Raw genomic sequence first — 19429 nt, 5'->3', positions numbered from 1 at the left:
AAGAAAACCACTGTCTTGTTTTGGCTAGTTTATTGGGTTAATAATAATTTATTTAAAATAGTTCGTGTTCATTATAGTCGTGTAAATGTGTGTACAAAAAATCCGGCATTTTATATTTATATATAGATTTCCTTCTCTTTCGTTCGTCGTATACCATGCTGGCGTCTTATCAAATTAAATAACACAATATTTAAGAACTAACAATGCAGAGCGTGCTAATCGTGTATGTTTGCTTTAAAACGCTGTGACCTGGTCTTATTTTGCGCTATTTCTTTCTTTTGGCAAATTAAAGAGAAGAAGATATTAAAAGGATATGCATAAGGATGCCGATGGCACTTGTAAATATGTTAATACAATAAAACTGTGCTTATAGTTCAACTAAATTCGTTATTGCATTTTAAATATATATCTAAGTATATATCAAGAGAAGACACTATCCAAAAGAGATTACAAAAGCTTTTCAATAATTATATTTTGCGTGTTTTAACTGCTGCTTTATAGTGAACTGCTCCATATCAGTCTTCGTCAATTTGTTGTGGCTCGTGAGAATATATATTGGCTTATAAATGGAATATCTATTTGTATAGTTTTATATATCCTTTGTATAAAAATTCTAATAAAATTTTATAAAATGTGTAGTTCTTTAAAGTGTAAAACATTCTAAAAATGATTTTATTTTCTGGCATGCAATATTTTGGCGCTTTGTTTGGGTTTTCGTAGCTGGCTGTGTGCGGAGTGAAAAACACAATAATAACATAGAAGCCGATAATTTAAATAGGAAAATATACAAAAGTTTAATGCATTATACTCTCTTCTCATAAAATTCATTGCTTATTTGACTTACTAAAAAATACAATAATTAAAGTAGCGGAGTTTGATTCTCCATACTCATGCGGATTTGGCATCTCGGATGGATGCAGCAAGTAATTCAAATTTGGTTAAAACTTAAGTATAAAAAATAAAATTAAATAGCACATATATAGTCGATATATATGTATGTATATATATGTACACAGATTAAAATTTAAATCATTATTTAACAATTATAAATTTGATAAATACACCATTCGAATTTTCAAGTTCAACTTAAGCTCTAAGCAACCAAATTAAAATGCGTTTTTACAAACAAAATTTTGGCGAAAAAAAAAGGTCTCTCAAAATTTAAGGCGAGATTCACAGTAGGGATGTTATGTTGTGCTTGTGGTTGTCGGTGCTAAATGTTCCGTTGAGGATTGGGATTCTGGGATACGGTAAGCCGTATCCGACTCAACTTAATTAACTTCAATTAAATTGGAAAATATTCGAAAATAAAGGGATTTGTATGGAAGGGAATGTGAGGTGTGTATGTGTACGAGTGTTTCGAAAACAATTTAATCGCCCAATCACATATTGCAGTATCTGTAATGTTCTCTTTTCCGTTTCCGTTTCCGTTTCTGTTTTTGTTTCAGTGTGAATTTTGATTTTCGATTCGTTGCCTTTGCCCCGTCGTCGTCGTTCCATCGTTCCGTCGATCTCGATTTCCTGTCTAGCTATCCATCTCCTCCAGCGTTCGCGACAGGCGATTATTGTCGATCCTCCGGCGCTGCGACCGCCGCACTGCATCCGCCCGCCGGTACGGCTCACTCTTCAGCCCAAGCAGGATGTCCTCCAGGGCTCCGTTGTACACCTCATCCTGCTGCAGCAGCTTCTTCTCGCGCACCGAGTGCGCCTTGCTCTTCAGCTCGTTTATGACCGCGTCCTGCAAGGATAACGCGCCGTTTGAGGGCAACTGTTTGCATTTGGGTTTAGGGGAGCGGATCGATGCCATACCGTAACGGGATTAGAGAAAAAGAAACAGGTTAGCATTAAACACGGATAACCATCACCAAGGAACAGCAGCTTATTACTAAATGGTTACTACTGTGGGTGCACATGAACATATTTGGGATCGCTGACGTCCTTAATTTTACAATTATTCATAACTTTTAAATTTTTGTTATTTATTAATTTTTTAATTGGTATAAATATTTATTAAACTTGGAGATAGAAATATTTATATATATATTTTTTTTTTAAGAATTAAATGTCGTAACGTTTTACCTTTATTTTCGAATGTATTTAAAGCGTCTTTTAAAGTATTGTTTGTTAAAAAAATACAAAAATTTAGCTGCGTGCAAGTCCTGGCACGAGTCCAAAATGTGGAACGGCACATATATGTATGTGAGATCACAGTCAAAGTGGATTGGAATTAGCAAGGGAATTAGCGGGGGGATTTGACAACACAATAGTGCAGGATTAGTCTGAGCAAATACGGTGTTAGGAGACAAGTAGAGACAAGCCAGGCGACTTACACTAATGTGGGAACTTTACACAAAACAAATCCCGTCACATGTCGCCCACAGAGAGCAACAACTAGGCGGTAGTATGGGGTGGTGGTTCGATTTTGTTTGTGACGGTTTTGGCGGGGATTTGGGGCACGGGCGGGCAGAGACCAAGTCCCCCTCGAATTCCCATCCCCAGTTGAGTATTAGACAGAGTGTGTGGTGCGATTTGTGTGAGTCAACCAAATAACCAAGTTAACGTGCTAAAGATTGAGGAAGTGGCCGGTGGGTGGATGCTACGATGGGACAAGCTGCTTCTGTTGCTGATTGGCAAAGTCGAGCAGGCAATGTATTGGCTGCATAAATCAAATCAAACGAGATTAAAAACAAACAAATCATAGCAGGTTATCAGGTTTGATACGATAAGTGCAATTAGAGATTAGATGTATGAAACCGATTCGAGGGACTTGGCCACCCTGAGATGAAAGGACTGATGGCTTGCGCTTCGTGGTCGATGTTCGCCACTCACCTGTTGCTTCTTCTGGTTGACCTTGTTGCGCATCAGCACCTGGTCGCTCTCCTTCTTGGAGGCGGCCAACGCAGCCGCCTTCTCCAGTCGCAGCCGCTGCTCGTTCTCTTGATCGTGTTGCTGAAATTAGCAAGGTAGTATAAAGATAACATAAATCCATTTTACATTATTCATATTAAGTAGACCAACCTTAAACGCTCTTGTGAAGCGCACGATCAGAGCAAAGAAGGCAGCCGCATCGGCATTTCGCGAGGAGTCGCCAAAGTACTCCACGCACTCCTTGAAGGCCTCTTGCGCGTGCCGCAGGTCGCTCTTGATCTTCTTCAGCTTGTCCTCGCTGTTGTTGAGGAAGTCGCGCAGGATGTGCGTCTGGACACCCTTCACCCGCAGATCGGCCTCCTTGCGCACCAGATCCATGCCCTTCTCCAGCTCCTGAACGTCGGCAACCACATTCTCCAGGGCCACCGATGCCGCCTTATCCGTCCCGTACAGCTCGCTTTCGAAGTTCAGCAGCTCCGGGAACTTGGCCCGAATCGTGGCCACAATGTAGTGCAGCAGCGATGACCGCTTGTCCGTGGATTTCGTATCAATCAGCGTATCCAGCGATTGCAGCTTAAAGCCGTAGGCCGGTCCCCGCTTATTGCTGTTGAGATAATTGCCAAAGGCCAGAACTATTTCCAAAACAGCCTTGAATTTCAGCGATTGTTTTAGCGAAGTGGAAGCTCCTGCTATAGATTGCACTTGCTAAGATGGGAAGAGTAAATATTATAGACTATTCGTTGGTTGAAATAATAATAATAACACTCTTCTCTTAAGTAAAGTGCATTTTTCATAATTTAGTTTTTTTAAACGGTTAATATACTTGATTAGCTAATGATAACGTTTAAATATATATACATATGTATAGAATTGTTTCATATCAAAAAGTTAAAACATTTTTTCTGACATTCAGTTCTTTATATCGCCTATTAAAATGAAACATTATTTTCCGCATTAATTTAGCTTTGTCATAAGCAAATGCATATTAAATGTTATCTGGTTTTGATAAAACAAAACAAACAAACAAAATAGAGAACCAGCTGGCAGCTGACCAAGAAATTGCTCAGTGAACTCAAACATTTTCCAGTAAGTTAAATAACAAGATTAGCCAACTAATGATTCAATAAAATCAGAAACTCAGTAAGTTCCCCACTCAAAAGGAAAAACAGTTTAGATTTCCATTTCCTTACCGGACTAATGAGATGAACGCTGTCGACAAAATTGCCCATGTAGTTCATGATGGCCAGCTTGGACGAGATGCGCTCCACTCGCGACAGCTGCAGCATGAACTTGTCCTCTTCGGTGAGCAGCTGCTGGTCCTTGCGCTCGATAATGTACTCCTTGTAGGACTTGACCTCGGCATCCGTGGGCACCATCTTCTGCAGCAGCTCGACGTTCTCCAGCGAGAGTTTCTTCAGGTCGAGACTGTGGATGGCAGCGATGACATCGTCAATGGGCATACCCAGCTTGCGACGAGAGATTGCTGCAAGGGGGGCAAAAAAAAGTCAATTAATCCACAAATAAACAGGAGACTACGGAGCACTTACCAATGTTTCTCAACCTCGTGTGCTCCAGCAGCGAAACATTGTCGGGCCTCTTGAAGCGTTTGCTGGACTGCAGCGAGCCATCGACCTCGGTTCCATTGCTGCCGTTGCGCAAGGCGCCGCCGATGCCGATCTTAAACCGCTCCTCAAACTCGTTGAAGTCGATTTGCTTGAAGATTTTTTCGTCATCCAGCTCGTTGAAAATTGTGCCACGCACCTGAATGAAAGAAGAATTGATTAGCTGATAACCAATAAGACATTAAACTCCACTTGGATCTTACCTGGTTGGGCTTCAATGCTATCCAGTTCAAGGTGGGCAACTTGTATTTGGTGGGCACCTTGCGCTTGATGGTCATGGCGCCATCGGGAGCGGGCATAAAGCCGGCCACCGGAGGCGGCGGTGGCTGGAAGGAGCTGAGCACGGGTGGGTCATGTGGTGGCGACGCCACCGTCGAGGTGAGGCTGTCATTCGGACTACCCAGTGGACTGAAGCCCGGCATCATGGGCGGTGGCGGTGGGGCCGGTGGTGCTGGCGGCGGAGGCGGTGGGGGAGCAGCTGACATTGCAGTCGGTGAGGCGGGCATTGGGGGCGGGGGCGGCGGCAGCGCTAGCGAGGCTGCTCCAGAACATGCTCCAGCCAGGAGACCGCCGTTTGCCAAAGAACCATCGCCACTGGACACGGATCGTGGCAAAGAGCGGCTAAGCGTCTGCAGCTCCATGTTCTTCGTGTGCAGCAGTGTGTCCCGCTTCTTCAGCTCCTGCTCGTTGTGCTGCAACATGCGCTGCAGGACAGTGAGCTCCTCCTCCAGCTTCTGGCGAATCATGGCCAACTGCTCTCGCTCCGTCTTCAGCGTGAGGTTCTCGGTCTCCAGTTCCGCATACTTATAGAGGAACTCCGAGTTTCGATCGATCTCTCGCTCCAGCTGATCCTCTAGCTCCTGGACTCGCTCCAGGGCTGAGGTCTTCGTTTCGGAGTCCTCCATCAAGGCGGCCACGTCGAAAACGTTGTCCAGATAGGCGGAGATCTGTACCTTCAGCTCCTCCGACTCTGTCAGTCGAATCCGCTCCAGATACTTGTCCAGGCCCAGCGCAGTGAACTCGTACTGCAGATGCACCCTGTAGTTCATATCCTCGACCGAGTGAACCACAATGTTCATGAATTGCATACACGCAACCATGAAATCGATGTTGAAGGCCTCGAAGTTCATGAAGTACTCCATGAGGGTCTGGAAGCGCCGCTTCTCCTGGCACACGTCCTTGAAGTTGTCGAACGACCCCAAAATGATCTCGTGCCCGCCCTTGACCAGACAGATGGCCGCCAGCAGTTCCAGGACCAGGGCCTTCGTCCTCAGCGACTTGTGGATGAGACTCAGGGCAATGCAATTGATGGCCTCGCGATGCTGGATGACCATGTTGAAGCCGTACTTGTTGTTCATGATGGCACGCAGGCACATAATGGACACATGGATGTCGTCCGTGGCGGCGCCCATGTTCAGCTTGGCGATGTGCCGTGACCTCCGCTTCAAACTGGGACTATCGAGGGCATCGGCAATGGTGGGTCGCAGGAATCCATAGGACAATGGGTGCTGGCCGTGCTGCTGCCTGGCATCCAGCAGTAGGGAGCCGTTGGCGAGGCCATGGCCTGCACTGCCCCCATGGGACAGCGCAACACCTGCTCCGCCGGGACTAATGGAACTGCTGGTGCCCAGCACCATCTCGCCGCCATCGCCGCCGCTGGTGAGATTCAAGCGCTCCTCGGAGGCACAGAGGACACCTTGGAGGCGCTGCTCGTGCCGCATCATCTGCAGCCGGAAGCTGAGATAGTCGACCAGGGCATCCAGACCCTGGTTCGTGTCGTCCAGGAACTCCTTCACCCACTCGATGTGGTTTGTGCGCAGCGAGATCTCCAGATCCCGGAGCACCTGGGTGGACGTTGACTCGCCGACCATTTTCCGTTTCTGACAAAGAAAGTATAAGAGGTAAAGCTGTAAGTGTACAAAGAGAGAGAGTGGGTGGAGAAGGTGGAGGATAGGAAGACGGGAGGCCGGAAAAAGGCGACAGGATGCGGATGCCGAGTCAGCAGCGGGAGGACCAGGATGAGGATCGTTTTTTGGGACAGTGCAGGTGCCAGGAGGTAAACAAATAAAGAGAGAAAAAGATCGGGGAAAACGGAAAAAGAAGAGTGTGGGAATCGTGGATCGATCGTGGTGTGTTGTCAGTGTTGTGAGTAGAGAAATGAAATTTACACATTAATATTGGAACAACAGATTTCGATTTCAAGTGGGATTAATTAACTTTGATTTTTCATGTTAGCTTGGGCCCAATAGTTGGTTAAAGAGTTTCATGTTTTTTTTTTTATTAATCACTTAATTTTAACTTTAGAAGACAACCAGAAACCACACTACAGAATCAACTACAGGAAGCTATAGATGAAAGAGAATTATGAATTGTACATACCCGATGACTTCGTGAGGCCTTTGGGTCCAAATATGTTCGCAGTTTACTCAAGTAATGTGAGGGCGGATCCTTTGCCTGCACCCTTTCCTGTAATTAATGTAATAATAATAATATAAAAGTTAATTGATTTTTCAAGTTTTCACTAAAAAATATAAGTTAGTATACCAAAAGTTTACCCAACTCTATTTACGCATTTATATAAAAATAATTAACACTGCTATCTATAAGAATACGTTTGTCTAAAATGGCATTCACACTTTCAGCAGAAAAACTTGTTGAACGACTGAACTTTATAACAAATTTATTTTATGTTACACAGGCTGACTGACAGGTGCGAAAGGCCAAACCAATTATATATTTTTACAAGCGATAAATCATTTTTGCATTCAGATTTGTATATAATTAAGTTCCTTTGTCCTTATACTAGTTTTCCATTCATCATGGTACATCTTGCGGGGAAGGCGCCCAACCCTTGAACAGTTTTATAAACGATTTCAGCTGGTTTTCCCATATAATTGAATTTAACTGTCAGCTGCTTTTGCTCAATCGTTGTGTGTAATAGACGCTGCTCAAAAACTATTATTTACAGATACGCCAACTCCAGAAATACTCTACTCGCTTCCTAATTACTAATTGCAGCCTCTACCACATTAATTGCCGCTGAAATCATCTTCAGCGGAGTTAACCAAGTCGCTGTTCAATGAACTGCTAGTGATCGGGCAACTGGTTGGGGAAGATGGGGGATTTTTCAGCGATTCCACATGCATTAACACTACAAGAGAGCGAGACTTAGCGGCTTTTACTTTTGTTTTTCTTTCTATGCCTTAACTGCATATTTTTGTACATGTTTATGGTGCCGCACACCTCCACCCTTTATGACTCTATACCCCTCGGGGGATCCAAGATACCACCCATCACATAAGCATCGATGGCTTGCCTAACTTTAAACATTTTTAAGCATGAAGCGTGGTATACTTGTTTTGGCTTGCGTCTATATGTTGTTGTTTTCTTTTTGGGTTTAACTATGCCAACAACTAAGGCAGCAACCAAAAGCCACAAAAACAGCAAACAACAGCCAACGCATGACTACAACCTAAACTATGTGTGGGTTTAAGTTTTGGTTTTGGGTTTGGGTTTGGGTTCGAACTGCAGCTAGAGAAAAACCAGTTTCGATTCTTTTTCCTAGTCGAAGAGAGCTGGAGAAAAATATCAGCATTCATACAAGCACAGGAATACGAATACGGATATGTAAACCGCTGCAAGCAAGCGGCTCCAACGATTAAAAACTGCAATTTATCGCCGTCATAATAATTTGCATTTTGTCACTGTGAGCACGAAGAGCAACCGAGGAGCAGAGAGACAGGAAGATGGCGAGGACCGAGTCCATGGGATTGGCCTCACTTCACTCCACGTCCTCGAGTGGCTAGCTTCGTCTCCACCATCGCACCATCCCACTATTATCACCGGACCTGTCCGTCTTACTGTCTGCCCGTCCGTCTGTCAGTGGGCTGCGTTTTCATTCATTTTCATGACTAGACTTAGTTGGAGTGGAACTGTGGAACAAGGGCATGTTAATGTGGCTAATAAACTCTTATGAAGGAAGTTTACAAATTGCTTTGGGGAACAAAAAAATTCTTTACAAATAAAAGAATTTTTTTTTATGTATTACTATACTTTTTTTAGATTACCAAATTATTTTTTATATTTAATTATTTTTTGATCAATACTTATATTATGAGTCACACTGTAGTTTCCTTTCACTTCAAGTCATCGTAATAATAATTATTTTCAAATTATCACGTTCTTGATGTGGAACTAATTGTTGAGAAGGCCGGGAATTTACTCAATTTTGTAAAGTAAGAAAAGTCGAAATAAACTTATTCGTCCAATTTAAATGAAGTTTTGTAATTGGTTTGTTATTTTATAAAATTGGATTGTCCAAAGTCGATCTAAAAGAATGTTATCAAACAGAGTGAAACAAAAAGGCTGAGAAAAAACTTTATAGATGTGCCAGGAGCATTGCTTTCGTTAGGTATTTAATACCGAACCTTAAAATTAAATAATTAATTTTATTCACCTATTCGCAATGCATCACCCACAGTGCAGTGGGTCTAAGTTATGGAAAACAGGTCTGGGTTGCAGGCATATGCAGGCGGTTAAGGAACCGGCGACGACGTCGTGGACAACAACAATAGTCGTAGGAATAACTGCAGCAACAACGACGTACCGTGTTGGGTGTTTATGATATTTTATCGTATGGCAGAAATTGTTTGACGCGAGTCCCAGGTTTTTTCGAAGAGTGTTGAGCATTCCTTCCTCTTTGCTTTTATTTCTTTCGAGAGCTACTCCACCAAAATGCCGATGGCGAATATATTATGCTCGGCGTCGCCGTTGTTTTCCGTTGTTATTTTCCTAGGTGCAGCTCTTGAAAATTCAGTGACCCAGTTCCAAGGGAGATGGATAGATAGCTGGTGGGATGGATGGATAGATAGAATCCACCAAAAAGAGGCTCGCTCTAGGGCACACGTTAATAGTTTCGTCATATTCCAAAAACAGCAGCAGCAGTAGAAAAAACACGCAATCTGGATTTGTCCATATAGCATATAAAACTCGCAATTTACTGCCTTATTCTAAAGCAATTTAGAGCCGCTCTTTTTGCCCAAATGTTTCGGTGTTTTGGATTCAACGAGCGAATTTAAATCATTAAACACTGTGGTGTGTGAAGCGGCAAAAAAAAATACATCAAAAAGCGCGAACGACCAAACAGCACGCACTGCATAATGATTGACAAAGCTGATACACAATGCATATATATATAATTACCTATCTAGACAGACAGAGACATATATTTAAACACATGTCCTACAATTTATTTATGCCATTTCAGCAATCGGTGCTGAACGAATTGTCGTCGTTTAAAAACAATGCGAAATATTCCCCAAGTTTAGCTTACCGTAAACTCTTCAAAGGTTGAGATAAAAATGCATATGCTTTCATTTTTATTCCAAATGGAAGGCAATTATTAGCAAATTTAAACCTTTCGTTCTTAAATAATTTGGGCATTGAAAATATTTTAACAACAGTACTAGGTTGTAAAACATTTAAAGCATCAGTTTTTTTTATTATGAGGTGATCACAATAAATGTGCGTCAGCTCAAAAATATTTTATATGTTTAAGCTACTGTTTCGTAGTAATAACAGAAATACCTGATAAAATGATGTTTACAAATACTAAAGCCTACATTGTTATCACTTACATTTCGAAGAAATCAACTGTTTAAGAACAAAGTACTGATACCTTTCCAATATTGCAAATGCATGTGCTTATATGTACCTTTCTTATCGAGATTTCCCATGCGTTAACCCAGTTGGCAGTTGCTAATTGAAAGAGAATTTCGTAAAGTTGCTAAAGGCATAAACGCCTTTAACATTCCAACTGGCCTACGCACACACAATTTCATTGCGCAAAGCCATTTGGTAGAGCTTAATTAGAGCGGCGCCCGCTCCACTCGACCCTCCCCACAGTTGTGCGGCCTAAAGGTCAGTGTTCAAGGTGTCGAAACCGACTTGAGCCCCTCTCAATCCATGCCCATGTTTCTATCGTAACCCCTTTTGAATTGCGCTCGAGAAAAAAGTCCAAAGTGCACGAACGAGAATTAAATAGCTTACAATCTGCAAAACGCCAAAAGGAAGTACAGACTTTGATAACAAAGTGTTGTTAGCAAAAATGTATTTTAATGTGTTTTCTGAATACCATGTTTAACTTTTTAAAAATGTTTGCTTTTAATCTTTATATTTATGAATAACTGGTTAGGCACAGCAAAACAATTTATGGAAGTAACAATCGTTTTTATGCGAAATATAAATCATTCTAAAATTTTTTCTGTTGTGTCATTTGTTTTCTTAATTTTTAAACAATGGGTTAGGCACAGCAAAACCATTTATGGAAGTAAAAATCAAGTCATTCTAAAAATGTTTCTGTTGCGACATTTGTTTTATCAAATTTATTATTTTTAAATAAAGGGTTAGGCACAGCAAAACCATTTATGGAAGTAACAATCTTTTTTATGCGAAATATAAGTCATTCTAAAAATGTTTCTGTTGCGTCATTTGTTTTTTTAATTTTTAAAGGGACTTTTTTAGGGACTAAAACTTATAATAGCATAGAATCTCTAACTTAATCGATGAATTTGCTGTTGGTATAAAAGTCAAATGTTTTCTATTACTTACTTGATCGCATACCATGTCCCATTTCTTTTCGTCATCATAGTTTCGAAGTAGCTTTGCCTTATCCGGTGGCAAGTCCATCGAAGCCTGTAACAAGAAGATACGAAAATAATTGGCAAATTTTGATGCTCAGATAAACAGATATTTCTATAAAATAGTAAAAAGCTGGAAATGCCACTCAGCCAATTGGAAAACCCATAAAAGCCAGAAATTCACTGCGTATTATGGCCCATTAAGGTCTCCAGTCTTGGATCTCTAGAGTTATTTCACCGGAGAACTGTTTGCCTGCCCATGCAAATATTGAATTACTTCAGCTGCTGATGGTGGATCAGAAGATTACTGAGGAAGAGTCAGACACCATAAAGAAAAGCCAACACAGAAGGCGACAAGGTTTCGCTCTATTTCTTAGATTAAACTTACAAGAGAAACTTAATTTTAACATTTGATCTATATCAAGGATCATAAATTAAAAATTAACAATTTAAATTGAAGCCAGAGATTCGAGATTTTAGCTGCAGCTCACTGAACCACATCGCAAAATCAAATAGTCAGAACCAATTTACCTGAACAACTACTGGCGATTGTGTAAAATGGATAAATATACCATTTAACGGGAGGGAATGCACCATAATGAAATCGGCAAATATGCTTACGTGACTTCAATTTAATTTTTCCACTTTTTCCTACTTTTTTATGGGTGCAGCTGCAGTTGGAAGTTCTAATTAGACACACACACACTTCAAACTGGGATGAGAGCAGGAAAAGGGTGTGGTAAGGTGGAGGGGACTACAGCAAAATGTATAGAATGTATTACCTAGCTACATTGGATGCATAATTGGAATAAAATGAATAATAGAAATGTATTTGGTGCATTGGAATGCATAGGGACGCAACAGAGCTCTCATCTCTTTACATACACCATCAATAGAATAAATTTGAATATTTCGAACAGAATATTTAAAGAGAAATCCCTCTTCTTATTTCAAAATTGTATGCATCTTAAGTAAAAATATTGTCTCTAATGAATATTGTACAACTAACAATTTTAATCCGATATTCAACTCTGCTGATTATATCAATATAAACACCTAATAAAATATATAATTATATAAAACAAATTAATCTGTTTCTTGAGACGTCTACACAACATCCTCGTTTATTTATTTGTCCAAAATGTATTTTTATTCACAACTCGATAATAAAATGCTTTTTGTTCAATGTTTTTTCACATTCAATTACTTTTAATTTTCATGAAGCTTCGCAGTTTATCGGAGTGTTAATTAAGCTAAACAATTATTACAATTATCTTTACTTCTGCCTTTGTTGAATTTGTTTTCCTACGTGCTCAGAGCTAAATATATTTGCAATGTATTCCCCATGCTCAGAGGGATTGTAAGCAAATGCGAGAATGATTGCAAAATTTATTGATTAATTAATTGTAATGTTATGGGTGAGCCATTTGGCCTCAAACTCCCATCATCCCCTTCGGTCCCACACCCAGTCCATTGTCCGTTACGGTCTGAACCCATCAGGCTGAGTGATTTGCCTCGACGCGCTTTTCATAATAACAAAACAATAAATAAGTAAATAAAAGAGTGCTTAAAAAGAGAGAATAATAAACAAGGTGACAAAGACGAGAGCTCTCTTCAATATTTATGCCAGGGCAGACAGGCTCAAAAGACCAGAAAGTAAAAATTTACTATATAAATTGGACATTATGTATGTACATACGGTGTACATATTGTTACTTGACCGTCATACCGGATACGCATTTTAAATTTGTTTTATTTTAATTTTTTTTTCCCTCTTTTTGAATATGTGTGTATATGCATAATGGGGCGCTACGGATTGTGAGCCTCACTTGCCCCCTCATTTCAGCTTCAATCTGTCTACGCTCATGCCAAATGAGTAAGTTTCGAAGGTATTTATTACAGAAAAACTATGATGTAAACATTACTTGATAAGTGACTAAGAAAAGATTTTGTAATATATATAAACATATAAATGCAAAGAATGATTCAAAATATTAGTTATTCTTAATATTATTAATCCAACGAAATTTCGTTCCATATTAGGAAAAACCACATGGCGCAATTATAAAGTGATTTTCATGCGAATCATGAACATGAACAAAAAACAATTTAAACACATGCGTTTAGTGAGTCCATCAAGCTCGTCATTTTAATTCGCAGCAAGAAAAAGCCTTTTCCATAGAAATATTGTAATTCAAATATTTATTTCTACTCGAAAATATTGAAGATGTGTAATAGTTTCTAAAAACTATACAACATTTTCATGAAGGTAAAACAAACAGTAGTCGTGCATTCGTGACTCACAAAAATGATTTTCTAAAAAACATCCAGAGAAAAGTGAATGGGCACATGTTCTTGGATTACAAAAGGAAATACTTCCTTTCTTCTGAGAACCTCGCATATGTTTGATATTTCAAAGATAAAAAAAACACCGATTAGCTTCTTAATGCACGTGCGAAAGACAATGACTAATTTTTGCCATTGAAAGGCATAGGAAAGTAATCAGAATTATAGTTCTCTATGAATACCGACATGGTTTGTTATCTCTTTCAATCATCCAAAATCTGTATTTAAGTTCGAACAATTTTCTTTGTGTTAGTTTGATTATCTTACATGAGGTTCCCATGAAGTCTTAAGACGATTACCATTTATACGCATAAAAAACGGATGGTCTTATGTTTTTATCATTAGTATGTTTTTTTTTGCGCTATGGTCTTTTTGCAGACCGCAAAGGAAGTGAAAAGCAATGATAAACTTATGTTTGCCCTACAAGGCAGATAGAGAGGAGTTCACATAATGTGGAAGCCTCATTTTTTGCAGAGTCAAAGCTGCCGTTAGATAAAGCCGATCCAAATTGACAATGCGTTGAACAAAGACATCAATTTATTGCCAACGAATGGTGTTTCAAGCATCAAGGGCTCTACCAGGAGTTAAAGTCCAATAAACCAACAAGTTTAAATATAAAAAAAATTTATGCTTTAATTCACAATGTCAACTAATTTGTTAATGCAATTAAATTAAAACTTATCCAAGAAAGTAAGTTTTATTCAGAGCAGGCCAGATAATTGGGAAACAATTGAACCTGCCCTCGCATCGGCGAAAAGTGCTTAACAATATAAACAACAGTAAGTGTTGCGGTTCAGTGCTTTGTGGTTTATAAGCCTTTGAAAATGTCATTAAGAGAGACGGCTAACCCTGAATCACCGCATCTTAACTACGCCCCTGCAGGCAATTGTTTATAGATATAGATTCTAGACCCAAGACTATTGGGCAACGATGATTAAGCGAGTGAAAGTTGGTTCGCCTGAGAAAGCTGGTAAGCGCTCGGGAATGAGGATTTTATGTGGTTTAGTCTTTGCGTCTTTCTCTATATTTATGCCTATGTATGTGAGTAATGACACCCACAACAAAAACCGCAGATAAGTCTCTTGAAAGTTAATGCCTTCAATAATGCAATAAAATTAACATTTTTATTCATTTATATTTTAAGCTGCCTCTTTAGCGTTGCAATAAATACACTTTTACTTTCAATTGAATAAACTATGGGCATTTTATTGGCTTGATGCCAATTTTACAGAAATTAAAATGAATTAGTAAACAAAAACAGTTAAACGGACGCCTCTGTGGTATTTATCAGCTGTGCACAGAAATTCATTCAATAAACTTCACAGCTGGAATCTGGTAAAGTATGAGGCAAGAGGCAAATTGCATAAGGCTTTTCTGGATGTGAACAAAAACCTTCACCCCTTGAACTTGAGATCGAAACATTTAAACTGTTTCAAGATAAACACAACTGCAAAGGGCAAACTATACTTTACATAAGTAAATAAATTATGTAAATCAATAATTTTTATAATTTTTAAGGAAAATAACTAAGAAATAATAATAAAAAAACATTTTTGCAATAGAATGTATCTTTCTGCCTTATTTTCAATTAAAAATGTAATATATAATTGTAAATAAGTCACAGGAAAATATTCGCACCGTTTTGAACACTTCCATTTTTAATAGTTCATCCTAACTAAGAATTTTCACAATTCTGTCAGTCGATTGTTTGATCAGCTTGAATGGTGCTCCATATAGTTGCACCCCTTATGTTTCAAGATCTTCCCTCCCTCGTATTCAAAGTTCAATCAACCCACGCGCGCAGAATCGTAGCTTAACCGGAAACATATGCACCGACTGCGTCTGATTAGATCCATCCAAATGCAAATTATTAGCGGCAAAATTGTCGGTCTGTTGTTATTTTTAAACCATGAATCAGACAAACAATTGCCTCCAATCGAAAGGCGAGTGCACGGACATTGGCGCATTGGATCTGGCAGTCTCCGGTCTGTCAAGTCAAGTCCACTTCAATGGCAATGGGCCAGCGAGCAGCACTTTTGACTAAATTAAGGTAAACACGAATTAGCCAAGCCGGAGACACAAGGCAAGGGCGAGGCCACCAGGGCTCGGCACAGCACCTCCACAATGCTACCGAAATGGCAAACAAACACAACATCGAGGGGCAAAAAAAAAAAAAATAAGAAAAAAATAACAGCCAAAGGTAAACATACGAAAACACACACTTTGAGTGCGAAAAGAAGGCAATGAATTTTGAACAAACAATAGGCAAAGAATAATAAATAGGTGAGGGGAAAAAATGTTATCTAAGGCCTGTCAATATCTTAAATACCCTTGAATTATCGAATATTGATTCCCTTTCAAAACGACATTTTTAACAAAGTACATATGTCGATAAGATGTTTAAACAGATAATCCTACTGTTACTGATCTTATTACAAAGGAATTGTCTTTTTTATAGATACGTCAGTTAAAGATATACATTTTTCAATATCCCTCCCCAACAAAGGACACTTCATTTTTTATTTTATCCTTTATGACCATATAAATATTTTCAGCCCTGATAAACGAATCAATATTTCGTGTCACCAAAATTGGAGTGGGTATAATAAAAATGTTCCTTGTCGATTAGCACAAAATTTATAAACTTAAAATCGCACAAAGGATATGATGCCAAAAAGAAGCAGAGTTATGGGAAGATTAATAAGAAGAGCGAAAAGATATACTTGTCATAAATATAAAATTTATATTCCCGTAAGGATATCACTAAATTTATGTACTACATAAATAAGATCAAAACTAAACTTACAATCGCAATGTCGAAAAAACAAATAATTTAAAATTCTACCCCAAAATCATATTATATGCACTATAGAGATGCTGTTTACAGTACCTACAATCCCAAGATCAAAACAAAAGATCATGAGAATGGGTTGTAGTGCCAAAAATGAGCAGAGAAGTTGAAAACCCGATGTAGGAGCATTTCTCATATTACTGACTGACTGCCGATAACTGAGAACTCAAGCAGCGCTATATAAATAAAGATTTCTGCTCTCGTCTTCCCTTTTGTTCAGTTCGTGCGAGAGATAAGCCGCGATCTCAAAGCCATCCAGCAGTTTCAGCAGCCACAGTCGCAGCCGCAGTCGCAGAGTGCGAGGAAGGGAGAGGGCGAGCAGACCCGGTCCGGCGCGGCGGTACACCAGTGAGTCAGCACAGTAGTGCGACAGAGAGGGCGACAATCGATCAATTCGCTTTAATTGCCATTAGCATGCCGAATTGGAGTGGCTTAAAAGGGGTGGTGCGAGGGGGAGCGAAACGAATCAAATGGCGGCTGTGGGTCACAATTTTTTGTTACGGTTTTATGACCGTCAAAGCTGAGAGCTTTTTTCGCTCTATTCTTAGTTTTATTTTATTTTTTGGCAATATGTTTACTCGTAAAATCTTAATTACGCAGTCTTGTTCGGAGAAAAAACCGTCTAGTGGGATGACAAACGAATTCAGATGGCAGGGCACACGCCTTTGGCACAGTGGTTCTTATACACCTGCGGACAGACAATTAGAAATCCTGTTTTATTCAGAAGAATTGATAAAATATAAACCTATTTTTATTTATTATTGAAATCGTAAAACTACAAATTGTCTACAAATTGGTTTTAAAAAATTAATATTTAAAATCTACCTTTTTTTGGACCCAAATAAAATATTTCCTCAGGGGGGTTTTAGTATATAGGGAATGAAAACTTGATCCCTGTAACTTTATGGCTTTAACCGTTTGAGAGTACCCCTTTGTAAATTTGAACACAATATGATATTATAAATGAAATATAAAACATGGATTAAATGAGGTCTTTGGAAGACAAACTCCTTTTGGCTAAATTGGTTTTCTCCGAGATCCCACACACCCATTCCACTGTACCCTGATTGGGGAGTTGTGCAAGCCGGAGCAGAGAACAGAACCGAGCAAAAAGGGGGAGAGCCGCAGATACAAACTCAGAGATACACACGCACACCACCGAACACTCGCGGTCGCACATGTGTGAGTGGCTGACAAAAATTCAAGCGAACAAGTCGCCGCACACCCGATGAGGTCATCAATCACATGCAACAAATGCGAGGGCGGCACAAAAAGCGGCAGGGGCAGGAAGCCAATCCTTAAGCCTCTATATACCAGCTACTACGTTCGCTTAATAAACTGAATATCTCAGATTGTTTTTGGATATAAGCAAACATTTCTTCTAGCGAATTTGGAACAATTCACAGATTGAAAGGAAAGGGGTGAGTGTTGTTTCTAAACATTCAACACCAGATGCGAGTGTATAACTTAGGAACCGGCCAATCCAAATAGCATTGGTTTAGCTTTATTTATTTTTATTTATTGGCCAAAAATAATAGCCTACACAGTACCGATCTTAAAATATTTAAAATTCATTTTGTTACTCCTTACAAATCCCACTGTATTTATTAATAAATCGGGGATGAAATGAACCTAATTCCTTTCTGATAGCAGCTGTCTGCTATTGATAGGATACTCTTGAAATCGATTTCAAGGATTTTGCTTACAAGATGAATTTAACTCTTCTATTGTTCATCGTGCTATTGTTATATTAAAAATTAAATGTAAGTTATTTACTTTTTTATATGCATTTGAGATTAAAAAAAAACATTTATCGCCGATAATAATAAATAATAATTTTTTTTCGAATCAAACATTTTCTTATTTTACATTTACAGTTGTCCAATTAAAAGTTTGACAAAGACGTTTTTATTTTAGCGATACTGATAAAATTCAAGTATTTTTCAGTTAAAACAATGATTATTTTGTACAAATAAACCGAGTTTGGTCTATAAATAAAGTTACAAAACTGAACTGGATTTAATCGACCTTAAGGATTACATACTTAAATTTTTAGAAGAACTAGAGCTGCACTCACCAGAACCTTGGCGAATCGCCGGTCCAGCTCGTCCGTGGTGGGCATCGGCTGCTGGCTCCGGCTCCGCAAGCTCGGCTGTCGGACGTGCTGATACTGGGAACTGCAGCCGATGTCGTAGCGCAAGTCCTGCTTCTGCAGCGTGCCGCTGGAGATGGAACCGTTGTGCTGGTGGCCATTGCGCATCGATGGGTGGTGCGGATGGGGATGCTGCAGCTGCTCGTCGGCGTCCACATCGGCGCTGGTGATGGTTCTCGACTTGACGGCGCCCATTATGGTGGCAAAGCGACCTGAGCTGGAACCGGAGACGGAGCCGCCTCCTCCTCCTCCACCTCCGCCGCCTCCCCCTGGATCCTGTAATCCCCTGAATCCGGATCCTCCGCCGCCGGCGTCCTCGATGCTCGCCGCTTGGAGCGCTGTGCTAAGGGACAGCGAGAGTGTACCCCATACAGTCCGGCAGAGGGCACGGGTGCGTTCCGGGCAACTTGAAAGTTGCTCTTTGATTCCGTTGAAGATATCCAAAGCGGCTGCTGCCTGTTCGCTGCTCTCGAACTCTCACAATTGGCCAACAGAAAATTACTTTTGGGTGCTTTTGTTTTTGGTTTTTTTTAGGTTTGAAAAGAGGGTAAAACTGCTGTGTTCAAATTTTGATAATTTAATTTACTTCTTTCTGACAATGTAAGCAAAAACACAATTTGTTGTAGTTGTTGTTGTTGCTGGTGGTGCAACGGCGGCACTCACACTCTTGCATGCACACGAACACAGTCACACACGGATGCAGGCACGAACACAGACAAAGGCAAAGATTTCGATGAAAGGCTCCTGCGGCAGGCGACGCCTCTTTTAGCTTTGTTTGCAGGTTTTTCCGACCGAGGGGCGTGTAGTTTTTACATATCGCCTCGCTGACTTATTAAAATCGGACTGGGACCGAGGAGTGTGAGAACCGAGAGCAACTGCAGTTAAATGCACTTTATTTTTACGACCGACCGCACGACGACCGCGCTTCACAAATATTCCGGAAAGTGTGACC

The 19429-nt window shown here is 40.0% G+C and overlaps 1 protein-coding gene across 7 annotated transcripts; it reads right to left on the bottom strand.

The window, feature by feature from the left end:
• Nucleotides 1-769: 769 nt before the first annotated feature.
• Nucleotides 770-18952, bottom strand: LOC128258004 (formin-like protein). Of its 7 annotated transcripts, none has more exons than XR_008267927.1 (10): nt 18403-18809; nt 11100-11183; nt 6870-6956; nt 4694-6397; nt 4416-4629; nt 4059-4351; nt 3019-3573; nt 2830-2949; nt 2331-2656; nt 1609-1738 (listed from the first exon to the last, which is right to left on the bottom strand). XR_008267927.1 is itself a non-coding variant. In XM_052989390.1 (9 exons), exons 1-9 carry the CDS (start codon nt 18670-18672, stop codon nt 1526-1528), a joined length of 3570 nt encoding a protein of 1189 aa, XP_052845350.1. In that variant the 5' UTR covers nt 18673-18952; the 3' UTR covers nt 770-1525. The 7 variants fall into 7 exon arrangements, 4 of the variants coding, with proteins under 4 accessions (XP_052845350.1, XP_052845351.1, XP_052845348.1 ...); XR_008267926.1 differs by having other exon boundaries at nt 1630-1768; XR_008267928.1 differs by having other exon boundaries at nt 1630-1768; nt 4694-6370.
• Between the last annotated feature and the right edge of the window lie 477 nt (nt 18953-19429).

Source organism: Drosophila gunungcola, assembly GCF_025200985.1.
Source record: "Drosophila gunungcola strain Sukarami chromosome 3L unlocalized genomic scaffold, Dgunungcola_SK_2 000002F, whole genome shotgun sequence".
NCBI classification, from domain to species: domain Eukaryota; kingdom Metazoa; phylum Arthropoda; class Insecta; order Diptera; family Drosophilidae; genus Drosophila; species Drosophila gunungcola.
The sequence above is the reverse complement of the archived record's forward strand: the minus strand, read 5'-3'. Positions and strand labels throughout refer to the sequence as shown.

What these genes read in the sequence shown, in the direction of transcription:
- LOC128258004 (XM_052989390.1), bottom strand. Translation starts at nt 18,672, where the DNA reads ATGGGCGCCGTCAAGTCGAGAACCATCACCAGCGCCGATGTGGACGCC. An exon ending in GCGTTCATCTCATTAGTCCG is followed by an intron (nt 3,574 to 4,058) that starts GTAAGGAAATGG and finishes TTCCCATCTTAG; the next exon opens with CAAGTGCAATCTATAGCAGG. An exon ending in TCAACCAGAAGAAGCAACAG is followed by an intron (nt 1,769 to 2,829) that starts GTGAGTGGCGAA and finishes AAATGCAAACAG; the next exon opens with TTGCCCTCAAACGGCGCGTT.